General features: G+C 51.6%; 1 protein-coding gene across 2 annotated transcripts; it reads right to left on the minus strand.

The window, feature by feature from the left end:
- Window positions 1-1,524: 1,524 nt before the first annotated feature.
- ZBTB34 (zinc finger and BTB domain containing 34) lies at window positions 1,525-23,965 on the minus strand. Of its 2 annotated transcripts, none has more exons than XM_058672758.1 (2): window positions 23,842-23,965; window positions 1,525-3,439 (listed from the first exon to the last, which is right to left on the minus strand). In XM_058672758.1, the coding sequence occupies exon 2, from the start codon at window positions 3,418-3,420 to the stop codon at window positions 1,918-1,920; it is 1,503 nt and encodes a 500-aa protein (XP_058528741.1). In that variant the 5' UTR covers window positions 3,421-3,439; window positions 23,842-23,965; the 3' UTR covers window positions 1,525-1,917. The 2 variants fall into 2 exon arrangements, with proteins under 2 accessions (XP_058528741.1, XP_058528740.1); XM_058672757.1 differs by lacking the exon at window positions 23,842-23,965 and adding an exon at window positions 22,331-22,434.

A 23,965-nucleotide genomic window follows, 5' to 3' on the forward strand; every position in this document is an offset into this window, starting at 1 on the left:
AAGAAACTTAGAATCATATCATTGTTGATATCTTAAGAACCAAAAACAAAACAAAATAAAAATAAAAACAAAAACGCATGAAAATCCAGTAAGCACGTGGTTCTGTGTTCCTGGATTCCTGGCCCGAGGCTGCTCCTGGTTCTGTTCGTTCTCCAGGGGCCTCACGGATGTGGGAATCCGTGCCAGCAGGAGGCCTCCAGGTCCGGGGTCCTCCAGTGGAGACCCCAGTGCTGACATCCCCCGGGGTAGGCGGGGACACTGCCCGCAGCACCTGCAACCCGCCAGGTCTGTCTGCTCCCAGGCCTGGGGCCAGCACAGGCAGCACAGGCAGCACTACAGGCATCTTTTCGAGTGCCACGCCCAGACCACAGGGCAGCAGCCAGTTTTTGTATAGGAACCTGGGCCAGCACATGCTTTTTGAGGTCTCTGTTCCAACTATAAATTCAAGAGGAAAATAAGTATAACTCAGGATCACTATTAGATTTCACATTGTCTACAACTATACTGACCTAGAAGATACTTAACATAAAAATAGCACCACGTGACCCCCAAAACAAAACGGTGACACACACAGATTTGGTGACACACTGAGTATCTTAGAGGGCTTTTTTCACTGTTGGTTTCTTGAAGCAGGAAACACTGAGAGCGTGGCGGGGCCACCGAGGCCCTCATTAGCACACCCAATGCTGGGATAGATATATTGCTTGCGATTCCCATAGAAGTATAGATAGCGCTTGCTTTATAAAAAGTACAAATTCCGAGTTCTGCAGTTTCCCTGGGAACTGCATGTAGAAAAAGTTGCTGTGCACCTGAACTGGTTGTTTGAGAAAGGGAGGGGAAGGAAAAAACAAAAGAAAAGGAAAAGGAAGAACAAAAAACAGAAATACCACAACACTGCAGGGAGAACTCCATAGGCGGAACTACGGATCCCTTCTCTTTAGTGTGAGTCCTAAACTCGTGGTAGGGCGAAAGTGGGCTTAGTTACCTGGTCTGTATGTTTCTACAGTACGGAATGAAGGTAGATCGGTAAGCCAGTAAAAACTTGGACAGCCACTGCTGCTTTGGGGTTGGCTAATACAACACACTGGGTATAAAGGTCAGCACCGCAGGCCACCTGGCCACTGAGCCAGGCGACCCAACAGAAATTCCAAATGGTTTCTAACTAGCGTGGAAGAAATCGTATGGCATTTGGCTTATGTGTCTGTTACGAAGCAGAGCTAGGGACACGGTGAGTTGCTTTGCTTGCTTTCGGACACAGTGGAGGATGACATATGAAAACCTAACGACATTCTTTCGCAGGGGGAAATGACAGGGCTAAACCCTAACATTTTAGGTAGGGACGAGACAGAGTTAAAGCTCTGTTCACATTGTATTAAATTATATATTTCCTCTTACATTCACCTCAACCAGAATAAACCCAAATTTTGAGCATGTATATATACTATATATAATAATCACTTTATTATATATATATATAAATTGTCTAACTACCCCCAAAAGTAATTTTAAATTAGAAAAGATTACCCATTTGTATCAGCTGACGGCATCCTCGTCTCTCTCCGTGGAAACGCCTGGTGCCAGCACACGGAGAGAGAGTCTGCCTCTTGGCAGGGGATGGAGGCTCAACCGGTTGGCAGAGCTCAATCACTAGCAGACTGGGGATTAAGAGTTCAGCCAAAGAGGAATACTGTCAGCCTGTGTTTTCCCTGGATACGTTGCCCTTCATGCTTTGAGCTCCTTGGGGGGCGGGGGGCTGGGGAAAGGATAAACACAACTAAGTATTCCATCCAGAAACTTCGGAAAAACTGCCAAGAGACCGAGAGATTTCCAGATGGCTGGGAAAAGCAAAGATGACAACAAAGCAAATCACAAATACGCGTCGATGAGTGTGCTTTGTCTGGGGGCCCTCCTCGTGTCTCACTCGGGGGCCTCAGACACTGTGTGAATTGCCATCCGGGACTCGAGGGCCATCTCAGAGGCCGATGCATCGTTCTCGAGTTTCTGCTCCAGGTACACGTCTGTTCTCTCGGGGGACTCCAGGCGACTCCGGACTTCGGCAACGCCCGGGTGGTTCTTGCGCAGGTGCTGGTTGAGGGTACCTTGGAATGGAAAGCACTTCCCACAGATCTCACAGCGGAAGGGTTTGTCGTCAGTGTGGCCCCGGATGTGGTACTCCAGCTGGTCCTTCCGGGTGTATTTCTTCCCGCAGAACTTGCACACAAAGGGGGTGATGCCCATGTGGAGGCGCATGTGCCTGTCAAGGCTTCCTTTCTGGTTGAAGGACTTCCCACAGTAAATGCAGATCAGCCTCTCGTTGTACGGGTACCAGTGACCCCTGGCACTCCTCTCCCGGGGACTGCTCTCGTACCCGGGGTTGCTCAGCATGGCTTCGCTGTCAGAGCCCTGCACCACTCCCTGCAGGTCACTGTGCAGGTGCACGGACAAAGCACGCTTCTGGCGTGGACGCCCTCCCCGGAAACAGCTCAGCATGGACCTGGATGGGCTGGAATTACTCAAGCCCCCAAAAGCTTCAGGGACACTGGCTGGCTGGGAGGCCGCCTGGGAATGGGAGTAGGAATAGGCATGCTGGAGCACAGAGCCATAGGAGCCCACGTTCACGGCCACAACTTGTTCCCCATCAACCATCTCGGTGTGGTACCCGTCATCGCCCAGGGAGGAGCTGTCGGAACAGCTGGGCCGGTCAGACTTTTCCATCTTCACCTTTACCTCGGCGATCTGGGTCTCCCTCACCAGCAGGTCCCCTTGTTCGGGATCCCCCTCTATCTGAATCTCATACTCAGACACACTCCCGCTGCTCCCGCGGTCTGAGTGGCCCTCCTCCTGCAGGCGGCTGCGCAAGGATTTGCTGGGCGTTGTCTCCATCCGGAGTTCAGCGGCGGGCTGCCGGGCTTGGGGGCAGTAGGGAGGGGAGATCTCCACTGGGCTGGCAAAGAAGCTGGCATCTTTCACTCCGTTCCTGCTCTCAGGATTCTCCTCAGCCCCAACCGTAACTGAGTCGACATCACCCACGCTGATCTTGGAATGAATGCTCTCTAGGATCTGCGTGCACTTGTCGATGACACACTGCATCTGGAGAAAGCTGGCGGCTGTCAGAAAGCTGACAACGTCCTTCAGCTGCAGGGACATTCTTCCAGTGTAACAGAAGGAAAGCAACTGCTCAAAGACGTTGGGGTTTTTAATGACGGATATCGACAAGCCACTCATGGTACTCAGTGCTGAATGGTCCCGAAAGTAGGGGGAGCTGGCGGCGAGGACCGCCTTGTGGGCGCGGAAGGGCTGACCCTGGATGTGGACTATGATGTCACATAGCTTCCCTTGGAGGCGGAGCTCGTTGAGCTGGCTCAGAACAGTGCTGCTGTACTCAGGCACGTCAAACTGAATGAAACTGCTGCTGTCCATTTCTGACGTGGGGCGCGATCTGTGGAGAAAAAGAGGCTCCGTAACTCACTGGGGACACACACACACACACACACACACACACACACACACGCAAACCTCCGACATCAATAGCGACAACGCTAGGACAGTGTGCCTCCCGAGGCTGGCCTGGGTGTTCCTCCTCCTGCTCATGCTTCACCCTTTCATGCTCTGTGTTAACTCACCTAAAGCCACGTAACATCATGACCAAGTCAGGAGCCTAGGGTCCTAACTGCCCGACACCGCCCGCGATAGGAAAACACGACCTGTTAGCAGGGCTCTTGGGCTCTGAGCAAGCTGCAAATGCCTTTGGAGGAAAAATACTTCCAGCTCCTTTTGAGGATTTGAGAGACCTCATAAAAAATAATTCAGTTCATCAAAAGCAGGCCCTGATGTCTTTTGGATATTTTTCTTTTTTAATTGGAAAGTCAGATATACAGACAGGAAGATATTCCATTTGTTGATTCACTTCCCAAGAGGTCGCAATGGCTGGAGCTGAGCCAATCCAAAGCCAGGAGCCAGGAGCCTCTTCAGGGTCTCACATGTGGGTTCAGGGTCCCAAGGCTTTGGGCCATCCTCGACAGCTCTTCCATGCTACAGATAAGGAGGGAGCTGGATGGGAAGCGAGGCTGCCGGAATTAGAACCAGCGTCCTTACGGGATCCCAGCGTGTGCAAGGTGAGAACTTTAGCCACTAGGCTATCACGCTGGGCCCTTATTTGGGTATTTCTAAAGGGCATTTTCAACTGCATGGCACATTCCAGATACAAGCCTGAAGCTAAAAGCTGCATCCTTCTCCTTTTTTGCGGGGGGGGGGGGGGTTGATTATTTTACTTGAAGGAGTTACACAGAGGGAGAGACAGAGCGCGAAAACTCTCCCATCTGCTGCTTCACTCCTCAAGTGATTGCAACAGCTGTAGATGGACCAGTCCAAAGCTGGGGAGCCAGGAGCTTCTTCTGGGGCTGGGGCCCAACTGAATGCTTCACCTTCCGCTGCTTTCCCAAACTGCAGGCAGGGAGCTGGGTCAGAAGTGGAGCAGCCAGGACTCGAGCTGCCCACATAGATGGAGCTGCCTGCTCTGCTACAACACCGGCCACAAGCACTGTCTTCTCTGGCACTACCCTACTCTCCCTCCCCTCTTCAGCTCATGACACTCCGGGCTGGCAATTCTCAAAGCAACTCTCTGGTGAAGTATTCAGGTACTTCAGAAAGTTCACGGAACTTGGAATTCAAAGCTAATTTTGTTTTGGTGCTGAGTTTTGAGGGTGCTTCCAAAAATTTATGCAAAGTACACAATATGAGACAACTATGCGTGGAATTCAGAGGTTCTGGTGCCAAATAAGTTTATGTTTTAATTCCATTTCCCACAAACTTTCTGCAGGATTCTCAACGACAGGAGTAAGCAGAGCAGGAGGTCGGGAGCACCTCTCTAGGCTTGCAGTCAGAGCTCCTGCAGGTCACAGGTCTGGCACTCCCAGGGGACTCTGCAGTCACGCAGGTGGCCCCCGCGCCCTCCTCACTAAAGCACAGGTTGTATTTCACAGGTTGCATGTCAGCCAACAGAAACCTAGACAGAGCCTCTGTTTACCTTCACAGCCTGCAGACTCGCTGAGGGAGGACCTCCCTGGAGTGCAAAGGCAAACGCCTTAGCAGACACCTTCCTTCATGGCCTGGGATGACAGGCAAGGTGGGCCGGCGCCACTGCTTTAGTTCTCCTATCTGGACACTAACCCAGAGAAAACCGAAACAGAATCAAGCTATCCATAAAATGAAGAAAGCTCACATGAAATCTGCAGCAAGTTGGCCAGCCTTCTGACACAGTGGGTAAAGCCACTGATGGAGACGCTGGCATCCCAGATGGGCGCTCATTCCAAGCCAGCTCCTCACTCTGTGTCTGGGGAAAGCAGAGGAAGTTGGGCCCACGTGCTATGGCCCCACCAGCCATGTGGGAGACTCAGAAAAGCTCCTGGCTCTTGGCCTCCACCTAGCACAGCTTTGGCTGTTGCAGCCATCCTTGAAGTGATAATTTCCATCAAATTCTCAAGATATTTAAAAATTGCCACCCTGTGGGCCAGCATCTTGGTTCAGTGGGGTAATCTTCCACTCTGTGGTACCAGCATCCCATGTGGGCACAGGTTTGTGTCCCAGCTGCTCCTCTTCGCACCCAGCTCCCTGCTTGTGGTCTGGGAAAGCAGTGGAGGACGGCCTAAAGCCTTGGGACCCCACACCGGCATGGGAGACCTGGAGGAGGCTCGAGGCTCGGGGCTCCTGGCTTCAGATCAGCTCAGATCTGGCCATTTTAATCATAGAGGAGTAGGCCAGCAAGATGGGTCTCTCTTCTATCTATTAATCCGCCTTTCAAATAAAAATTAACAAATCTTTTTAAAAATTCACCAAATTGTTAGGAGTTTTGAAAATCAGTAAAGCTGCCTTAAATATTTTCTAAATAATTACTTATTTTAATGGTTTGTGCTTTTTTTTTAAGGTAGAAAGTTGAGAGATGTTCTAATCTTCTGTATGTTGATTCACTCCCCTAGATGACCAACACAGCAGTGGCTGGGTCAGGCTGAGGGCAAGAGCCTGGCACTCCACCTGCGGGAACCCAAGTATTTGAGCCATCCCCCAGAGTGCACATTAGCAAGAAACTGAGGTGGAAGTGACAAGGGACTTCATCCCCACGACTCTCCACAGGTTTTTTAAAACATTAAACAGCAAATATTTAACCCCCCCCCCCAAAAAAAAAGTAAAATGGTTAGAAAAGGAACAATTTAAAACCCAAAGAAAGAAAATAATAAGTACAGAACTATAATAATATAAAAAACATTTAGAATTTTAAGAAAATGGGTAAGTAAATCTAAGACTCTACCAGAAAAAGATCAGTTGGTGCGAGCAGTTCATGTCAAAAAAAAAATTTTTTTTAGCACATCAAGAAAAGTCCAATTTAAAGCAGTTTAGTCAGAGAGGAACTGAGTGAATGCCCTCATCTACCCCAGATTTATGCTGAAATCCATCTGAAATGCGCACGCAATGAACATATTTTTAGCATAACACAAATTGGCAGAACTCAACAACAACAACAAACCCCCACAGAAGTGCCGAGCACAAATGCTCAGGCCACTGACACGCAGAAACACCGAGAGTGAGTGGCCCTGTTCAGATGGCATGCAGCTGATGCCAGAAGACACACAGCCCAGATCTGGGAACTGTCTGCTTCTAAGTTAAGGCAGCTGACCATTCTAACGGAAAAGCCACCAAATATAACCGACAGAAAGAACTATACCTGCAGACCAGAAGCAGCTGCTTTGCGACCAGGATGGTACATGCAGGCAATACAAACGTGATCCGCCAGGCCAATGAAGCCACAGGAGGAAATCTGGACTCTCCCACCAATACTAGACCACCACACCCAAGAGGCCTGCGTGTCCCTCACATCAGTACTGGACCACTGCATTCAGGAGGCTTGCAGGTCCCTTCCAAGTAAGGGAAGACTCAAGGAGCTAGCAACAGAGCAGTGTTTTTGTCTTTTTTTTTTTTAAGATTTATTTTTATTGGAAAGGCAGAAATACAGAGACAAGGAAATATAGAAAGATCTTCCACCCACTGGTTCACACCCCAAGTAGCTGCAATGGCTAGAGCTGAGCTAATCTGAAATCGGAAGCCAGGAGCTTCTTTGGGGTCTCCCAAGTGGATGCAGGGTCGCAAGGTTTGGGTTGTCCTCAACTGTTTTTCTAGGCCTCAGGCAGGGAGCAGGATGGGAAGTGGAGCAGCCAGGATACAAACTGGCACCCATATGGGATCCTGGCATGTGAAGGGCAAGGACTTTAGCCACTAGGCTAACGAGCTGGGCCTAGGATGATGTTTTCTTAATAACGAGTACCCACTGCAAAGTAAGGCAGCAGCACCTTTAAAAAGGAAACACTGGGTACCAGGGTTGTGGTGCAGCACACAAGACCCCTGTCTGCCATGCCAGCATTCCATCTGAATGCTGGTTCAAGTCCTGGTTGTTTCACTCCCAATCCAGCTGCCCACTGGGAAAGCAACCTAGGATGCCCAAGGGCTTGGTCCCCTGCCATCCACTTGGGAGATCCAATCAGGCTCTTGGCTTTGCTTGGCCCAGCTTGGGCCACAGCAACCATCTGAGAAATCAGGCAGCAAATGGAAGATCCTCATCTCCCATTCTCTCTCTCTCTCTACATATATATATATATATATATATATATATACACACACATATATACATAAAACTGCCTTTCAAATAAATACCTTTTTAATTAATAAAATATAAAAAGGAAACTTTATGCCTGAATCATACAACAAGTATTTAGTACATGAGCCAGCCCCACCACCCTTCTGTCTCAGGGATTAAGAACACCCATCAGCACACTATCCCATCTGAAGAGTCTGCAGTCTGCAAACTCACTGTACCAAGCAGCTCTTCTTTCAAGGTACACACGTTAATCCTTCCAAGAACTGTGTTCCCTGGAGAACTCTGGAACGGACAGTCAGTCCCACCAGGGCCTGGGACACTAGGCAAACTTGTCTGCCATCAGTGTTCGTTCTTCACACTGTTCTGGAGCTCACAGCCAAGAGCAACAAGGGAAAAGCAAGGCACACGGCCATCATAAAGAGGAGATAAAATTACTATTACACAAAGATAGGACTGTTTACACAGAAAACACAAGAGACTCACTGGGAAACCTTATTAGCATTATGATCTAACAAGTAAAGGGTTTCAAAAATAACCGTACCATAAACAGAAAGAACAAAAGCAAAAGTTCAGTAAGATGACACGTTACATGGCAAGTTACGCTATAAAACATCGGGGGCGCGGGTTGGTAAACAGAAAACAGTTGGGGTCGACAAGAAGCACGGCACAGTACTGCTTCACCGAGGCTCACGCCACGCATAGACAGAGAGGGGGACCACGGCCGGTGGGAAGAGAAACTGCTGTACGCAGTCCTTTCCCGTAAGTTAATGCAGAAACACAAGGAGGCCCAATAGGAATATTTGCTTTGAAATCTGATATGATTTTCAAACTGTCCAATAGTTACATTATTACACAATGTTTCTAGTACTCAGATTTTTTTTAACGTAAAATACATTTTAATCATGTAAACATTCCCACAGCGGCATGCCACTGATAGGAGGAAGTTGGGCACATGCACAAGTCTCTTAGATCTGACAGGCCTTTTACACCAGCATGTCTCCATCGGACTAGCAGCGTTTCAAGGGCTCGGTTACCAGGCTGGAAAGTACAGATCTACAAGTGCAAATCCTGAAGACATTTCAGAAAAATAAAAACACAGCCACACTGACAGATGTCAGTGAACACCCCTGGATGTAATGCCCACGCTATGCACCAAGTGTTTCCTGTAGGACCAGGCACCAGGGGCCCATGGGAGTCACACTAGGGTTTTCAGACTGGGTGGGCAGTCAAAGCCAGTCACTTGAACAAAGGCTATTTCAAAGCCTAAGGGATCAGAACACGTTGAGGGTTTGAGCATGGGTTCTGCAGGGAAATGTTCAGACAGGACTCGCAGATCCATAGACAGGCAGGCAGGCAGGCAGGCAGCAGGGGGCCACTCTAAGGGCCAGGGCACAGGGGAAGGGCTGTCAAGGAAGGCAGAAATCAGACCAAGATGGCTTCATGGGCTGTGTAACATGGGTCAAACAGGATGAATGATTGAAAACAATGCTGCTGGGGGTTTGCAGTGTCGCATGGTGAGTTAAGCTGCCACCTGCAGTGCCAGTATCCCACATGGGTACCAGTTCCTGTCCTGGCTACTCCACTTCTGATCCAGCTCCCTAACAGCTGGCAGAAAGCAGCAGAAGATGGATCAGTGTTTGGAACCCTGCCACCCATGTGGGAGACCTGGATGAAGCTCCTGGCTCCGGCCTGGCCCAGTGCTGGTCACTGCAGCCATTTAGGGAGTGAATCAACTAACAGAAGATTTCTCTCCATCTGTTAACTCTTTCAAATAAGTAAATCTTCTTAAAAAATGCTTAGACGGGCCCAGTGGCATGGCCTAGCGGCTAAAGTCCTCACCTTGAACGCACTGGGATCCCATCTGGGTGCCAGTTCTAATCCCGGCAGCTCCACTTCCCATTCGGCTCCCTGCTTGTGGCCTGGGAAAGCAGTCGAGGACAGCCCAAAGCCTTGGGACCCTGCACCCATGTGGGAGACCCGGAAGAGGTTCCTGGTTCCTGGCCTCGGATCAGCACAGAACCGGCCGCTGCGCTCACCTGGGGAGTGAATCATCGGACGGAAGATCTTCCTCTCTGTCTCTCCTCCTCTCTGTATATCTGACTTTGTAATAAAAAAAAAAATGCTTAGAGAATTTGAATGAATAATAATGAAGTTACGTCCCTTCTTCACAGCATATCCCAAAATAACCTGTAGAGAAGGTTCTTCTGGGTCAGTGCTGTGGTAGAAACAGGTAAAGCCACTGTCTGCAGCACTGGCATCCAACATGGGCACTGGTTCAAGTCCCGACTGCTCCTCTAATGATCTAGCTCCCTGAGGTAACCTGCCTGGGAAATGGGCAGAGGACAGCCCCAGGGCTTGGCCTGCTCAGTCCTTGTGGGAGACCCTGAGGGTTCCGGCTCCTGGTCTCCAACAGGTCCAGCTCCAGCCACTGCAGGCATCTGGGCAGTGAACCGAAGGATGGCGGATCTGTGTGTGTGTGTGTGTGTATCTGTGTAACTCTGCCTTTCAAACAAATACATCTTTAAGAAAAAGGAAAGATGGTATTTATAAGCACTAGCATACAGGTAACAGAAATACAGGTTTAACTACAGAAATAAAACTTGTAAATTATCTAAAATAATACCCTCTCCCCCCTGAGAAAGAAAAATTTTTAATTAGGAAGAATACAACATACATGGCAAAGTAGAAGACTCATACAACTATGGAAAATGGACAAAAAATAGGAAAAACTTTTTAAAATGTCACCTTTTAACCATGAGAAGTGCTGACAACTCCATCAGTGAACAAAAATTGACATGAGACAGGCTTTATCTCTCTCAAACTGGCAGAAGTAGCACTTCTCAGATGGTACCCAGGTGGCCTTTTATCAACTCTCAGAGGAAAAGTGGACGCCTCTCTGGAAAGGCGGCCTCTGAGGGGGACGCACAGGACTAACACCCAGACCCGGTTCACTCTGCTGGCAGACAAGAGACAGCTTCTCCTCCAGCTCCCCCTCAAAGCAGTGACAAGGGAGTCCACGGCTCCTCCCTAGGGATGCTAACCAGCCACATTCTGCAATCAGAAGCCCTGAGACTGGCACGTGGGGAACTGACACTGAATTTCAGTCCCAGGTCAGTCAGGCCTATGCGAGCAGCAGGCATGACCCCACTTATCAGACCCACCAGTCCTGGAGTAGGAGGTCAGAACCTCTGGCTGGGACATCAAAGCCAAGGATGGCCCTGCAGCCCTCCGGATGGGGCTTCCCCATGGCCCATTCACTCACTGCTCTCTCACAGGCCTTGGTTCTCCCCAGCATGGACTGGAGCACCCGGCATGGAGCCACACCCAAGGAAGAGCAATTTATAACTCCCAAAACACAAGCGCATATAGGGTAGGACTTCAAATAATAGGACAGAAAAAGTTTAAGTGAATACCCACTCTTTCCCGAGCCACAGGCCCTGTCCAGCGACAGTCACTGGTAGGATTTTGGGCACTTGCTGCAGGGAAAAAAATTTCAAACATATATGCTGCTCTGAATTCTGCATTTCAGAAAGGTATTTCATATACATTAACATCCTTCCATACAGCACATTAGCATCCAAATTTCACATTATTCCAGAAAAGGCCATGTCACAACACACTTAACCAGATCCCTACAGGATGAGACCCAAAGCAGGAAAACATTGAAACAACACTTACAAATACAGAATGCTCACATCTTGGGTTTTCTTTTGTAAGGAAATCTACAGGCTCAGTTTGTCCAGGAGGAATCTTGCAGTTCCTTTTTGATTTGCTTTCTTTTTTTTTTTTTTTTTAAGATTTATTTATTTTTATTGGAAAGGCAGATATGCAGAGGAGAACAGGCAAAGAGGAAGATCTTCCATCCGATGATTCACTCCCCAAGAGGCCGCAATGGCCAGTGCTGCGCCAATCTGAAGCCAAGAGCCAGGAGCTTCTTCTGGGTCTCCCACATGGGTGCAGGGTCCCAAGGCTTTGGGCCGTCCTTGACTGCTTTCCCAGGCCACAAGCAGGGAGCTGGATGGGAAGCGGGGCTGCAGGGGCTACAACAAGCCTCCCACTGCCTGCCCCCGCAGCCCCCCAATGGTAAGTGTTACACCTTTTCACTTTCGCTGACCTCTTTGGGGGGAAAAGCTCCTCACGGTTTACTTAGCCCTGAATGAGGCTGACATCTTCTCCTTGTGTTCAATGGCCATCTGTCTGAGCTCGCCTTTTCACATCTTCGCCCACATTCACTTTTTGTTTTTGACTTATCAGAGTTCTTTGTAAATAACGAAATTAGCCCTTTGTCACATGTGCTGCAAGCATCAGACTTCATGGCGATCACCAGCTGCCATGGTGACTGGGTTTACATCATCTTCCTACACTGATAGGGACACTCATCCACTATCACACACAAAACCAAAGGGAGTCCAGAGATGCGTGGGCGTCTCGTGCTCGCGGCTTCCCGCAGCTTTAATGCAGACAAGCCCATCAAAGGTGGGGACGGGAGCCACTTCCGGGGACCCACAGCAGTGATTGACGCCAGTTCTTCATTTAGATTAAGTCTGTAGCTGCTTCAGAAAACAATAAATTATTTCACTCACTAAAAACATCAGAAAATCAATATCTTTAATTCACAGGTTAATCATAGCTCTTTCCATCCTATTAGACTAAAAAACCATGCCCAAACAAGACACCGACACTGCTAGATTTAATTAAAAACAAGCTGGATCTTTTTATCATACACATACACACACAACACATATATTTAATATTTCCTTATTTATTTCAAAGGCAGAGTTACAGAGAGGTGAGAGGGAGAAAAAAAGAGAGATCTTCGATCTGCTGGTTCAGTCCTCAAATGGCCAGAGTGGCAATGTCCAGAGCTGGGCTGAGCTGAAGCCAGGAGCCAGGAGCTCCTTCCAGGTCTCCCATGTGGGTACAGGAGCTCAAGCACTTGAGCCATCCTCTGCTGCTTTCCCAGGTAGGGAATTGGATCAGGAGTGGAGCAGCAGGGACACAACCTGGAACCTGTATGGGATTTCAGCATCACAGGCAGTGGCTTTACCTACATTCTTATCTTCTTGCAAAAATAATAATTTCACATCAGGGAAGCAACTCCGGCCTCGCACACGGCCTCTGTGGTGACCACATAAAGCCACCACAGTCCCGAGGGTGCACTGACAAGGACTACCCAGGTGTGGGTGGTCAGAGCTCTACTTCCCACTTGTTCAGGACCCCCAGACCGGCCTCAGCAGCTGCAGGAGGGGATGGCCGTCACTTGCCACTGTGGCCTTTAGCCTTGTTGACATCAGCGGTAACTGTATGCTTGCTGCATGCTACATAAACACGCTCAGCCTTGCTGCACCAAGTCCGCCAACCTTCTCCCAAAGGCAGGGACCAAGACAGGAACTGGGTGTGCCAGAGACCAAGTTTCCCAGGTCTGTCCTGGGGTCTCCATCAAGGCTCCTGTAGGGACACCCTTCTCCTCACGCGTTTCACTTTGGGGGCAGCAGACCAAGGACAGAAACTGGAAAGGAATGCTGGTCCCAGGCGACATGCCTGCCCCTACTGCTTCCCAATCGCAAGGCTACAATCGAGTGTAGTAGGTTCCTGTCCCAGGGAGAGGGCTGGGGGAGGGCACGGGGGCTCAGGACAGACAGGCAGATGAGGGCATTTTCATTGCATCCTCCCCCTCACACATACCCCACCGCCACACACACATCCCAAGGCCACAGACTTTCAGTTCCAGGAAGCTACTGCAGCTGCTCTCTGCTCGACCAAGCTCTCCCTCCTTCCTGGATCACAACCCCACACAGAGCGCCATGAGCAGCACATGCGCCTCTCACATTCAAGGGCTTCTCCTCCCCTTCTCAGAGCCCCTTACTTGGGCTCATGTTGTCTGCTTTAAGGCTACCTGGACATGCCAAAGCCTCCCCAGACCACAACCACCGAGGTTGGGCTCGAGGACCTGGTCCTCGGTGCCCATAGGCTGAGAGTCCAGGAGAGCAAACACTGCCAAGAAGACACAGGGTTCAGCCCAAGTTCAACAAAATTCAGAGCAGCACGGAGATAGGCATTCAAAGCTGGCTTGAGCTGTGAGGGGTTGTCTGGGACCGGCCACCACAGCACCACGGACAAATCAGAGAGCACTGCAGGGCGGCAGGCAGGGCAGCCGAGTCAACAAGGGTGGCGCAGAGAGAAAAGGCACACACGGGGCCGTGGAGGAGGGCGTCGTCCACACTGAGGGCACAGTGGCCACAGGAACGGTGCCACCAGCCTGGGACGCTCCTCCGCAGACCTGAAGAGAAGAGATGGAGGAGAGGGTTCTAGAAATAAACATGCAGGCTGACCTGCAGGGAGAGCTAAAGCATGCCCACTGCGTCACAGGACAAAGGGCTTAGTAAGGACGGCTGCTGGGAGTCTGCAACTACACAAGAGGCCGCCCTTGCATGCCCGGGGCCGCAGGCTGCCCCGAAAAGCAACAAACCAGGGGTGGCTGTTTGGCCTGGCGGTCCACATGCCTGTGTAGACGCACACTTGGCCCACATCATAGGGTCTTGCTTTAATCTCTGGCTCTGACTACCCACCCCGACTTCCTGCCAACACAGTCCCTAGGGGACAGAGTGCAGGGGTGCCTGCCACCCACGTGGGAGACCTGGATTGAGGTCCTGACTCCCCGGCTTGTGGAGGTATTGGGAAAGGCAGTCAATGAACAGGAGGAGCTCTGTCTGTTCCCACCGGCCAACCAACAGATAAACATAAACATCAAATAACTTAAAAAAACAAACAAACAAGAGGGAAACAATGCTCTCAATCCAGATTCCAAAGCTCCTAAGAATCAACACATTTCTCTAAAAGAGGTAAAGGACAAAAAACAAAGCAAAACAGCACTTCGCAAAGACAGGCAGCACAGGCGACACGGCCAGTGGAGCAGGAGCCCCTGCCCTCACTGAGCGCCCCCACCAACTCTGAGGACAGACACCTCATCCATGGAGTTCTCAAGTGTTTATCGGTTCCCTACAAGCCACCAGAGGATGCAACAGGAATAAATAAAAAATAGCAGACTTTTGTTTTTTATTTAATGCCATTATAGCTGTGGTGGGGGGTGGGGAGCTGCAATGGCTCAGTTGACTGACCCTTGCCAGCAACACACACAGACACTGGTTTGAGTCCTAGTTGCTCTATTTCCCATCCATCTCCCTGCTTCTGGCCTGAGAAAGCAGCACAACATGGCCAAAGCCGTGAGCTCCTACACCTGTGTGGGAGACCGGGAAGCAGCTCCTGGCTCCTGGCTTCAGATTAGTTCTGACCATTGGTGCCGTTGAGGACATCTGGGCCATTTGGGGGAGTGAACCAGCAAATGAAAGATCTATCTCTCTTAAAAAACAACAACAACAACAAAAAACCTGTTTAAATACATATATGTAGATATATATGTATGTGTGTGTGTGTGTGCATGTATGGTTGAATTTACTTCCTCCAAAAGCCAAAAACAAACACAAAACAAAAGACATATTAAAGAAAAACACATGCCTGCTTGATTAAAAAGCCATTTCCAAAATTCCTTAATTTAAGAATCAAACTGGGCCCGGCACGGTGGCCTAGTGGCTACAGTCTTTGCCTTACACGCGCCAGGATCCCATATGGTCATCGGTTCTAATTCTGGCGGCCCTGCTTCCCATTCAGTTCCCTGCTTGTGGCCTGGGAAAGCAGTCGAGGGCGGCCCAAAGCCTTGGGATCCTGCACCTGAATGGGAGACCTGGAGGAGCTCCTAGCTCCTGGCTTCGGATCAGCACAGCTCCAGCCGCTGCAGCCACTTAGGGAGTGAATCAGTGGACAGAGGATCTTCTCTGTCTCTCCTCCCTCTCGGATATATATATATACACACACACATATTTATTTGACTTTGCAATAAAATAATTTTTTTTTTTAAAGAATCAAACTGGGCTGACACTCAGGCTAGTGTTGTGACAAGGTAGGCTAAGCCGCCACTTCCTGACACCCATGTGCCCTATCAAAGTGCTGACTTGAATCCCAGCTACTGTGCCTCCAATCCAGCTGCCTACTGATGGGCCAGGGCTTCAGGGGAACGTTTGGGCCCCTACTGCCTGACAGAGTTCAGGCTCCCAGCTTCAGAGTTCAGCTCCCAGAGCTGGCTACTGCAGCCATCTGGAGAGTGAACCAACAGATGTAAAACTTTCTGTGTGTTGTTCTGTCTTTCAAAAACATAAAACAGGAAAAAAAAAAAAAAAGAGTGCCATTTTTAACCCAACAGCGCTGCATGCATTCTAAAGGCTGGCAAGTATAATCCTGAGAGATACCTTGGTCGTTGTCCAGCAGAATGTAAACGTAGCTGTGTTTTGGTCCACAAGTGCTAGGAACAGAACCTACAAAGCATGAGACGGCTTCAGGAAAAGAGGTCTTCATGAGTTCATAAAGATTTCAAAATTTTGCACCAAGACAAACCTCAATGAAATATCACACGGTGCTGACAAAAGCACCTGTCACCTGCCTGCCTGGATCGGGCAGGAGCTGTGTGCGAGCCCCTCACACACTTGTTGGAGAAACCACCACGCAGGGCTGTTGCCGCCGTGGGTGGTCACCGTTACAGAGGTCACCTCGGTGAAGAGGAACGGAGATCTGGCAGAAAGACAAACATACTTGAACTGATACCTTCTGAATTTTAAAGCACAAAACTGCAGTATCCCCAAAGTCTTTTAAGATATGTGGGTTTTTAATCTAAAAATATAATTTTTTAAAACCAAAGCAGCAGAGAGGAAGGATGAGCTATGCGTGGATAATTATGATATCGAACAAAGAAACAAAGAATTACAAGGATCAATCTCAGGTCTGGGAACTAACACATTACCAACCATGAGGCTGACTGCCTTAGACCAAAAAGGTTCTTCAGAAAGAAAAACGCGTCCTGGTGGGACGTGGTTTTGAGCAGGGCCGTCCATTCAAGGAGGCAGAGAGAACACAGAGACAGAGCCCAACAGGGAGCGCAGGGTAGTCGGGAGGCGTGGCACACCACCAAGAGGCTGGGGCCTCGAGACAGGGACGGCAAGGGGACGGCCACAGCTGGACTTGACACTCAAGGTCAGAGAAAGTGAACTGAGAGCAAGAGTCCAAAGAAGGTCTCCACGGGAAGTGAGGCCTGAGGGCTGACTGCTCAGCTGAGCCAGGACAAGTGCACTGAGGTTGCCCACTAGGCAGCAGGAAACACGAGGTGGGAGTTCCAAAAGCCACTGGGACATCCCAGAGCTACTGGGAGTGTTCAGAGAGGATCATTACGGAAAGACGAGGTTACTCAGAGGAAGAAAACAGAGAGGGCCGAGCACAGAAAAGACCCTGCTAGCTTAAAAAAAAAAAAAAGCTTGCCATGACACCCAGTCCTCTCCTAAGTTATCGCTCCCATGGGCACACGTCTTCAGGCAAGATGTTGCTTTGTGCATGCAATGACGGGCGGTGCTGTGGTATATCAAACTTAGCCCCTGCCTGCGATGACAGGACAAGTGCTGGTTCAAGTCCCAGCTATTCCCCTTTCAACTCAGCTCCCTGCTACTGCCCCCCACCCAGGAAAGCAGTGGAGGAGGATCCAACTATTTGGGCCCCCTGCACCCTTGAGGAAGACCCAAAAGTGAACCAGTGGACAGAAGCTCCTCTCTCCTCCTCATTCAGTAACTCTGCCTTTCAAATAAAATCTTGAAAAAAACAAAAAACAAAACAAAATCCACAAGCTCTCACACACAATAAAGAGAATCCTAACATGAAGGGGTCTCAAACACACGCTGCGCTAAGAACCTGCTCTGCGGCTCTAACCAAACACTGGAGCCTGGGTCCTTCTGGAGGCCTCCTTGACGGCGTCACCACAGACCGCTGGGCACTGCACGTGTGGCAGAACCCAAACAGGGCGATGGCCTCCCTCTGGAACAACTGGGTCTTGCAATAACCAATCTGGTTCCACAAGACCGAGCCGGAGCCAACACCCAAGAGACAGGCATCAAACTATGCTGAAGGTGGTAGTCACATGTGGGACAGAGCGTCCCTGAGAGTTGTGGTGGGAAAACACCGCTGTGGGCCTAGAAAGCCCCTCTGCAGCACCCTGCAGGAAAGGCTGGAAAGTGGTTCCCCTTAATGCCAGCCACAACAGAAACAAAAGCTCACACTCTCAGACCTGCAGGTGCTGACAGTGCTCACTCTCAGAGCAGGGAGCCCCAGACGTGGCGGCGGAGGCGCACAGAGTTCCCAGGAACCAAACTAAACCAAGCTGCTGACTCAAACCCACGGGCTCCCGTCGCAGCCACACCTGAGGCCTCCACGTCTCCAGCTGAAGATCCCAACCACACAGAAGTCTCTGCAGGGAGGCAGGCAAAACCCCAGCAAGGTGGCTGATTCCTGCCTAACCTAGAAACACTCAAATCTGCTCCGCAAGATGCCACACACTTTAAAAATACCCAGTTACACTTCCAGGAAAGGAAAGTGGGGTTACGGATTTGGAAGTTGTTTCAGGCGCCAGGAGGTACCCATTATTCTCCGTCAAGATGGTCTCGATTCCGAACGCAGATGTGCACCTGTCTGCTGGCTTCAGACACTTGCTGAGACCCAGCTCAAACCAGGCTTTCCAGATCCTAGGCGCCTGAGGACCCCAATTCCTGTACTCAGAGAAAGTCATTTGAAGAACCCCAAACTGAAGCCCTGGAGATGAAGGCATGGCAACAGCAGGCACAACTACATCAAAATAACTTTGCTACATATTTCTGCCCGGGGTCTAGGTCAGAACAAAAACTGAGCTGTCAGGAGCTCCACGCTAATCCTGTGGAGAGCAGCAGCCGCAAGGCACCGGGGCTGCGCACGGCGTGCATTCGGGTGCTACTGAAACCCAGTGCAAGGGAAAAAATAAATAAAACAGCATTCTGTGATGGATATTCATGAAGCACTCAGCCTAATTTAAAAGAAAGCAAGTTTAGAGTTCTTACTGCATTAATGCATGGGAGCCTGAGAGAACATTTTTATCCAAACTGTTACATTTCCTACCAAGGCGCTAACGTTCTCCAGGTCTGCTCGCGATTTTGTCTTTTTGTCAACGCATGAGCTTTCCAAGCAGGAGCTTTCCAAGCAGGAGCTCAACGGTCTCTTATCTTTGCTAGCAAGGGTAGCAGATGACAGCCATTGAACTCCCACTGTACACAAGCTAAGCAACCTCTTTCCCTGCTCACCAATCCACCAGGACAAGGTGGGGAGACAGGCAGCAGAACGCACACAGCTAAGGTTCCTCAGCTAAGGACTGGAGGGGCTAGGTCTGGAACCTCAGACTCCAGAGCCAGGACTCTACTTCCTGATACAGCCAGGCAGGTGGGCTGCACGGCTCTTCCTGGCGCTGGGTTTTTCCCAATCAACCTTGAGTGGAAACAGAAATCTCACTTCAGGGTGTGTTGCTACACGGCAAGGCCAGGCTGAGTCAGACCTGCCGGTAACTAAGGAGGTTACTGCCTGTTGTACTTGGAAGTGTCTGCAGTCATTTCCCTGTCTTCTTTTTATTTCTGTCAGTGAAGTGGGCAGGATGCTTCAAATCCGAATCACACACTGGAGAGATTGGTCTCAGGTCAAAGGTCAGCATTTCTTGGAGCAAGGAATCCAACATGAAAATACTAAGGCGTAGCAAGGTACCTGCTGATATGCTGCATCCTGCCTCTTGGGACGGAAGGATTAGACATGCTCACCTTGAACCCCACTACTCCACCAGGATTTGTCACTAGAACTCTAACTACGCTCCGTGGATGACCTTCTCTAAGCTAACTCCAGCAGTCTGTCAGCTACAACACATTAAATGGACACAATCAAGAAGTCTGAAATAACAACGTGCAGAATTCAACATGAAAACCCGGAGGCAGGGAGTGGGGGTTGAGCACAAGGATGGCACTCCGGACACTTCTGCAAGTGGCTGACTGGAAGGCACTCCCCCCCCCACCGCCCCCGGGGCCTGCCATTTCCCCACAAACAACAACAATAATAAAATATACCAAGCAGGTGCTAGATGTTGCAAATGGCGCTACCTCCTTCACACACCGTGAGCCTTTAAGGCTCACAGCCACCCTGTGAAATGGATCTTATCATCCCCTTCGTCATGCATAAGAAAAGGGACCAACTGCCGACTTTGACTTTCTAGTGGCTCACTCCAAAGCCTCCAGTGGCTGAGGAATTAATGGGATGTCTTCCTCTTCCCGGGAGCGGGAGTCAACATTTTTATTGTTTCAAAGATTTCCTTTCGTGATTTCTGCACCCTGAACATGAAAGCCAAAGGAAAAATCACCTGGAAGGGCAGCGGTCAGCACCAGGTAGAAAAAAATGGTAACTCAGAACAGCTTCCCCTTTAAGAACAAAAAGCTGTTTACCAACAAAAAAATCACAAGTATTTGAGACTCCATTAAAGCAGTCCAGCTCCAATGTTAGATACTATCGGGGCTATGAGAGAAGTCTTCAGGCACAATGCTCTCAAAAACCCTCCGAGCCAGCTGGGATAAGAACAAGTTCGATAAAGCAAGAGCGAGTGAGTGCAGGCTCCAAGTGCCACAAAGGCATGGGGGCAGGGCAGACAGGGAACACCCCTGGAGGAAGTCCATCTTCAGCCGGGCCTGGAGGAAGTGAAAAGGAGGCCGGGGCTGCAAAAGGGGGAAGGACAGGAGGCAAGAGCAAGGCACAGGAGGCGCAGGGGATGGCCTCGGAGGAGGAGCAGCAGGCACCAAGGTTCAGGTGGAAGGGGTCAGGGTGGGGCCAGGCCCGACACTTGGAGGACCAGCAAGCGGACCCCACTCAGGGGCTGGTGTCCTGGTGCAGTGAGTTAACCCAGCACCTGCAATGCAGGCGTCCAGCCAACTCCATTTCCTATCAGGCCCCCCTGCTTAAGCGCCTAGGGAGACCCTCAAGGAGCTCCAGGCTTCCCGCAGCTGGAATCCAATGCCTGTGGCCATTTTGGAGGCATGAACCAGAGATAGAGGGAACTCCTTCCCCTGTCTCTAACTTTATTTTCCAAAGAAGCAAAAATAAAACAGGCAGGGAGGAGACCAGGCTGGGCTCTGCACAGGGTGTCACAGCCACAGCCTGCAGCCTCTCTCTCCCAGCCTCTCTCTCCCTTCTGCCACTGTCCGTCGTGTCTCCTGTCACTCACTGAGGTCTTTGGGATACTTCCAACTTGGGCCTGGCATGTGAGTGCTTTCAGGAAGTAGCCCCCAGCCAGTCTCCCCTCCCACTGCTCCTCAGCCAACCCTGTCTGCCAGGGGACCTGTCCAGTCCCGGGCTCCCCGGGCTCATCAGCCTGAGGTGTATTTTCCTATAAGGCCCCCTCATCCTTTAACACCCGGATCAAACGCAGCCCTCTCACTAAGCCCTCCCTGACCACTCGGCCGGCCAACCGTGACCTCCAGCTCTCCTTCTTGTTAATGCTGCGGCACACAGGGGCTCCACTCACCAAACCGACCTTGGCACACCTGACATTTCTTTCTGACCCCGGTGTTAAGAGTTGCTTGGTGAAGCCCAGGAGTGGCCTTCTACCACTTTTCCCAGCCACACTGGATGGGCCTCCTGACTATGCAAGAAAGCAGCGAGCACTATTTTTTGACTTCCTATATAGTAAGTTTGGTGTTAGCACAAAGGAAGGATGGGGGAGGGACGGCACCTCTGGAGTCAAAGAGACCAGCTAGGCAGCTGTTGCAATGTTCCAGATGTGAAGCCAAGGGGACCCTAGGCCCGGCAACAAAGAGGGGAAATACACACAACAACCACCACCACAAAGTCTTGCACGCAGAAACTTGGTCGAACGTGATCCACGTTGACTAGGGACAAAAGCAAGAACGGTGAGCAAGGCAAGGCAAGCCTGATGCAGCAAGTGGCCCCAAAGTCCAGCCCCTAGACAGAGTCCTCAGCCAAACTGCCTTGGTGCCTTGAACCTCGGTCAGCCCTTCGGAGCTCACCCACGCACGCGCGCACACATCCACGGAGCAGTGGAGCTACCCTAAGCCCTCCACCATCCCACGGGAAAATCTGAGGTCTAGCGAGGAAGAGGTCAGCCCGAAAGCCTCAAGACAGGGACCCGCTGATGCCGCCCTGACGCGCAGCAGCTCAGCCCAAGAGGGCACTACCCTAAACCTTCCCTCATGGCAGGACCGACCCAGCCCGAGTGACCATGGAGACGTCCAGGGAGGGCCAAGCACAACGCGCCGCCGCCTGTTTACCTGGAGAAATGCGACGGCCTGAGGCGGCGGGGGGGCGACCCCCGTGGTGGGGACCCCCACCTGTCCAGCCCCTCGGGTACAAAGGGAAGCGCTCCGGGAGGGCCAGGGGCCCAGAAGCTGGAGAGCCCGAGACGCCCGGGGCGGAGGTTTGGAAAAGCCAAGGCAGCTCCCCTACGGGAGCGCGAACCCTCGGCCCGGCCGACAGTGCCAGGACTCTGGGGAGCACAGAGCACCCTTGGGCCCCTCGGGGAAGACGGGGGACAGGGAGGCGCGCGCCCGGTCCGAGCAGGTGCCCGGAGCTCCCCCAGAACCCCGCCCGGCTCCGGCTGGCCGCCGGCCCGCGGGGACTGACTGACCAAGGCGCTCGCCCCGCCGCGCCCAGAGGGAGTCGGACAGCGGCCCGGGGGGCTGTCCCCGGCGGCCCCAGCTCCGGCCGTGCCTCGCCCGTCGCCCCCCGGCCGGCGCGCCTCACCTGCCCAGAGCGCCGCGCTCACATCGCCCGCCCGCGGCGCCCCCTCCGCCGCCGCCGCCGCCGGCGCCAGGCCCGTCCCCGCCGCTCCGGCAGCCGCCCCAGCCCGCGCCCCCCGCCCCCGGAAGCGCTTGCCGGCCCCGCCCCCTCAGCGCCCGCGCTTCCGGGCACAAGCGGACCGGCCTGGTGGTGTTGGGGGGCCGGGCCTGCTGCCGGGGTGTCGGTTCTCTCAGCCCCGCTCCGTTGGGTCGACCGAGGCCCCGGGTCTCCCCCTCGCGGGGTCCCGTCTCCGGGCGTGGCGGCGGCAGCCGTGCGCCCGCGTTCTCCTCGCCGTCCCCTGCCCACTGGAGGAGGGCCTCGCAGCTCCGGGCGCGCGCCCCGGGGCTCGTCAAGCGGAACCGGGGGGCCACCCCGGACCCCTGGACGTGCCGGCTCCGGGGATCCTGTGCCCGGCCTGCCGGTTCCGAGTCCCTCCTCGCAGCCATGAAGCCGCTAGCCTCTCACCAGCTGCTAGCCTCTCACCAGCTGCTGCGCCCTGGCTCCCATAGCGAAGATCCGGGGTATCCGGTTTTGGGGGCGCAGGTTTTTCTTTCCCCCAAGGCCTAAGGTAACAAAACGTGCAGCTATTATCAACTCCTGTCTCGGAACAGGCCTGAGAAAATGTGCCTGACTGAGTGTGTAACTCCACAGCCTGGGGTGCCCGCAGGGGCCGCCCGCGGCATTTCCCTGACGGATTCAACAGACTTAAAGACCGTCGAGGAGCTTCCTGTTGCATTTTGGTGGATTCCTCAGGGGGTAGTGGCATGGGGCTATTTTCATTCTCCCTCCCCCACTGGGCAATTGAAAATAAGCTAGCAAAGGTACCAGCTCCTCCCTGTCCACCCTCCTTCCCCTGCCCTTGCAAGCAGGAAGTCTGCCCAGTGGTCATCTTTGACCAGGCGTCCCTTTGTCAGACGGGAGAGTCTTAATGTCAACCTCAGGGGTAATTATTTCACCCCCAAGAGGGTGAGTGACTTGGCCAGGACCGCACAGCTTGTAAATGGCAAGCTGGATTTATTGGATGCCTTGGGGTGGACATGGTGGATGAAACCACACTCAGAATGCCAAATTCAAATTCTGGCTACTCCACTTCTGATCCAGCTCTCTCCTAAATGCACCTGGGAGGCAGTGAAAGACGGCCTGGGTACTTGGGTCCCTGCACCTCATGCGGGAGACCTGGATGGAGCTCCTGACTTAGAATTGGTCTGATCAACCCTGGCTGTTCCAGGGATATTTGTGCAGTGAACCAGCAGATCGATTTCTCTGTTTCTTTTTCATTCTCTCTTTCTTTCAAATGAAAAAAGGCGTTGGGGTCTCCTTGGCTGTGATTGCATACTATTTGCATGTCTTTAAGAACTGTGAAGACTAGAATGTTCCAGAGGGTCTGCCAGATGTCTTAGGGTTGCTGGCCCCTGTCCCTCAGATGTTGGGATTTACACATATTTATTCTCCCACCTGCTTTGGCGGCCACTCACCGTGTATGGTTTTTTACAGCACTCTGTGGTTTTGTGGTTCATGTGGCTGTCCTAGTCTCTGCTAATTTGGTTGGATAAGAGTCACTCCATCACAGTTGGAGGACATGTGCGTTTGTAACCTGAT

This window comes from Ochotona princeps, chromosome 14 (genome assembly GCF_030435755.1).
Source record: "Ochotona princeps isolate mOchPri1 chromosome 14, mOchPri1.hap1, whole genome shotgun sequence".
Classification (NCBI taxonomy): Eukaryota; Metazoa; Chordata; class Mammalia; order Lagomorpha; family Ochotonidae; genus Ochotona; species Ochotona princeps.